Source organism: Morus notabilis, unplaced genomic scaffold (genome assembly GCF_000414095.1).
Source record: "Morus notabilis unplaced genomic scaffold, ASM41409v2 Scaffold677, whole genome shotgun sequence".
NCBI classification, from domain to species: Eukaryota; Viridiplantae; Streptophyta; class Magnoliopsida; order Rosales; family Moraceae; genus Morus; species Morus notabilis.
The window spans coordinates 280081-283649 of NW_010363200.1; the positions used below are offsets into that span (position 1 = coordinate 280081).

At 39.5% G+C, this 3569-nt stretch overlaps 1 protein-coding gene across 1 annotated transcript; it reads right to left on the reverse strand.

The window, feature by feature from the left end:
• Nucleotides 1-420: 420 nt before the first annotated feature.
• On the reverse strand, nt 421-2404 carry LOC21395231 (pectinesterase). Its single transcript, XM_010103677.2, has 2 exons — nt 1492-2404; nt 421-1112 (listed from the first exon to the last, which is right to left on the reverse strand). Exons 1-2 carry the CDS (start codon nt 2402-2404, stop codon nt 421-423), a joined length of 1605 nt encoding a protein of 534 aa, XP_010101979.2.
• Between the last annotated feature and the right edge of the window lie 1165 nt (nt 2405-3569).

Here is a 3569-nt window from a genome sequence, read left to right on the forward strand (position 1 = left end):
TAATATGAACATCATTACAAGAGATATTTTTTCACACTTGATCACATCTTTGTGTCACCTTCCCAATTCCCATTAACTAATATGACAATCACCCTTGACCCTTCCACTACACACGAAAATGATTTTCCTGAAAAAGTCATCCTTTTCACAACCGTAGACCAAATAAAATAAAATAAAAGGCTGCTCTTTTATTTGTTTATTTATTTATTTTTCATTTTAAAGTGTAGACTTCTTAAAGTTATTTCGAAAGACAAAACTGCCCATATCACGCATACTAATCATCTTTCAAATTAGAGAAGTCCACCCTTTAAAAGAAAACACAGTTTATGTTCTAGTTTAGAGGAGGAGATAATTATTATTTTTTTAACTGAAAAAACTTAATCAGCATTAAAAAGCAAAAAATATCACCACGTATGAATTTCACAAACCAGCGGCAAAAGGCACTCCGGTCGCCGGAATCCACGAATCTCCGCCCAAGAAGTTCCCGACCGTAAATTTCCCGGCCTCTGCGGCGCTCGTCAAAACATGATAACCCGGCCAGCTCACCCTCCCTCCGGTGGCAGCTCCGGCGCCGGAGTTCATATACTCGGCATAATAAAGCGTGCTGAGAGCGAAATTCCCACTCCCGGGAAGCCAACCCTTGGGATCAATAAGTCCATCAAGACTACTTGTCATGATCACCGTCCTCGAGTACTTCTGCAATGGCCGCCCCAGATACGTCTCAAACGAGCCTTGCACTGGCCTCAGGTCAGACGACGCCGTAATACGTGAATTCTGAATAATAATACCTGTGTTCTCATTAGGGTCGGTTCTGGTCTGACACGTGACGACGTTTTCCTGGCCGCTTATCGGCTTTCGGACGAGGATGTTGCAGTTCTGGAGGATGGCGACGGCGTCACCGAAGATGAAGTCGACGGTACCGTAGACGTTGCAGTCGCGGTAGAACTGGCGCTGCGAGTAGACGTAGAGGGTGTCCTGGTAGCCCTTGAAGCTGCAGCGGTAGAAGACCGAGTGGTCGGAGCCAGAACGGAGGGCCACGGCCTGGTATTTTGCCGGCCCGGCGGTGTTCTCGAATGTCATGTCCTGAGCGATGAAGCGGTCGCCGGAAACCCCTGAGGTGTATGGATGTCAAGTAATTTTAAAAGTTGAGGAAATATTGACATTCTATGACAGGAAAATAAATACTTCTACTACCGTTTGAGATTTTCAACTATTTATTATAAGTTTTTTTTATGTTTTACTTTAAATATGACTATCATATGATTCTAGAAATCTTTTTAATAAATCACCGTCATATGATTCTAGGAAATATTTATCATGTGTGTAATAAATCAACGTTATGCAAGTGTAACCACGTAGTTCCTATGTCTCTAGTTTATTATTATTTTTAATTATTTTGGCTTTGAACCTTTTTCTTGTTGACATAGCATTTAAATAAGTCATTTGAAATTAGGTTATAAGTAGTTCACTATAAATTAGCACAATACTCACCAAAAGTGGCAGATTGAAAAGTTGTTGAACCATCTACGTTGTTCCTATTCCCTGTAACGATTGTGGCGTCTATGCCATCCCCAACAAACATCAAGTTCTTGATATCGTTCTTGATCTCGACATTTTCATTGTAAACGCCCGCTTTCACGTACACAACAATCCTCTTACTCCCTCCACCTAGGTTTTTTGCTGCCTCCACGGCCTCCGAAATAGTCTTGAAACCACCCGATCCGTCTTGGGCCACTACGATATCCGCTTTTGCTGCCGCCCCACCGGATTGTAGAAGCTTCCGGTCTGCGGTGGAAACCCATTCGGGGAAGCCATCGGAGAGCAGCCGTCGACTGCGAACTTGTTTACTAAACGACGTCGCGGTCGATGGAATAGTAGCCTTGTTGATGGCCAGTGAATTGCTGAGCAACTTCGAGAAGTTGCTCAGCATGGAAGGGAAGGAGTCGTAGTGGGAAGGGATTTGGAAATCGGTGAAGCCGTTTCGGCAAGTATGTTGGTTGGCAAGAGATGCACTTAACCATGTGTGAGTGTCCAAAGGATTCTTGTTGTTGGAGTTCACGGAACGGTTGAGGAGATCAACCGTGTCCTTGTAGAGTTCAAGGCAATCTTGCCACGCCGATTTGCCTCGCTCGCCGAAGGAGTCTGAGTCCATGGTGGAGACGAGGCGGTGGGCTTCGACCGCTTGCTTCATGGTGGCTTTTAGGGCTAAGTCATGGAAGGAGACGGTGGTTTTATCGTCTAGGGTTGAGAGGTGATTAGTGTTGGGGAAATGGTGGCACACTTGGGGATATGGGGTTTGGTTGCATGTCCATATAGTGCTTTTAGTGCCATGCACCACGTACGTAGAAAATAGTAGAAAATATGCACAAATTGTGGCTAAAATGACATCATAATTATAATCCATGGAGACCAAATTATGAACTTTTTAGATTGACAATTCCCTAACTATAAATGTAGAGAGTTTGAAACTTTGAATATTTCTTGGATTCGATAAGTGGGATGAGAGGCTTGTTTATATAGGCAAAAAGACTTGTGAGCTGACGTGAGTGGTGGTGCAAAAGACTTTAGTTGAAACGCGTTAGATTGTTCTTTTCTTTTTATTGTTTTCCCTTTCAATTCTTTCTTTCTATCTTTCTTTTACATATCCAAAATAAAATATGATGTTTACGTGAGAGTATAGAATCTTATGGGCTTCAAATTGTTATGTTGATTTCTTGTTTAGGGAAAAAGGTGTTAAATCTATAAATCGTTCTTTTGAGCCATGCCATCTAGGATTTAAATTGAAGCGAAAACACCACGCCACTAGTTTTAATGGGATTTTTTTTAAAATCTCTTAAATATTGTAATATCTTTTTAGGATATAGGTGATGGAAGACTAAATTGACTCATGAGCTTTTGTACTTGTACGTATCCTTTTTGGTAATTGGTCAGCTTATAATGGACAAGGATTGCTGAACGTTCCATGCAATTGCGTAGCTAGTGAGAGCTAATTATTATTTTTTAAAAAGAAGGATTAATTATTAGTATTTCTTTATTTATACATATTATGTCAATTTAAAAGACACACACACTATATGGATATGACTCCTGTGAGATAAAGATTAAATTGATTTATTTAATTGGAACACCCCGTCCATGGTCACTGAAATAATTAATAATCTAATAATGGTTCCTTTTGCTTAATAAAAACAATCTTACAATTAATGAACCTCCGAAGTTCTGAGAAAATTTTAGGAAGTTATTTTTTTCTCACTTTGGTTTTCAGTTTCTTTCAATTTATCTGGAAAATGATCAAATTCCATTCCTATTAGAGAAAGCTAGCTTTTGGCCGGTTAATATATGCTTTTCAAATTAAGTTTGTTAGTTAGCATTTGGAGTAAGAAACACATACTATGTCTCTATTTTAATATTGTCAAAATAGAATAAGTCTAGAAATATAACAGCATGCAATATTGGATATTATGCATATTTGCATCGTTATATAGAATCTATATCTATATGGAGCTTTCAACAATATACACATAATATATATGGTTGAGTTTTCAATGATTAGATTTCTATTAATGGTT

Excerpts from the sequence above, each read along its gene's own strand:
- LOC21395231 (XM_010103677.2), bottom strand. The coding sequence starts at position 2,404 with ATGGATTATAATTATGATGTCATTTTAGCCACAATTTGTGCATATTTT. Across the intron at positions 1,113-1,491 it reads TTTTCAATCTGCCACTTTTG|GGGTTTCCGGCGACCGCTTC; the intron begins GTGAGTATTGTG and ends CATACACCTCAG.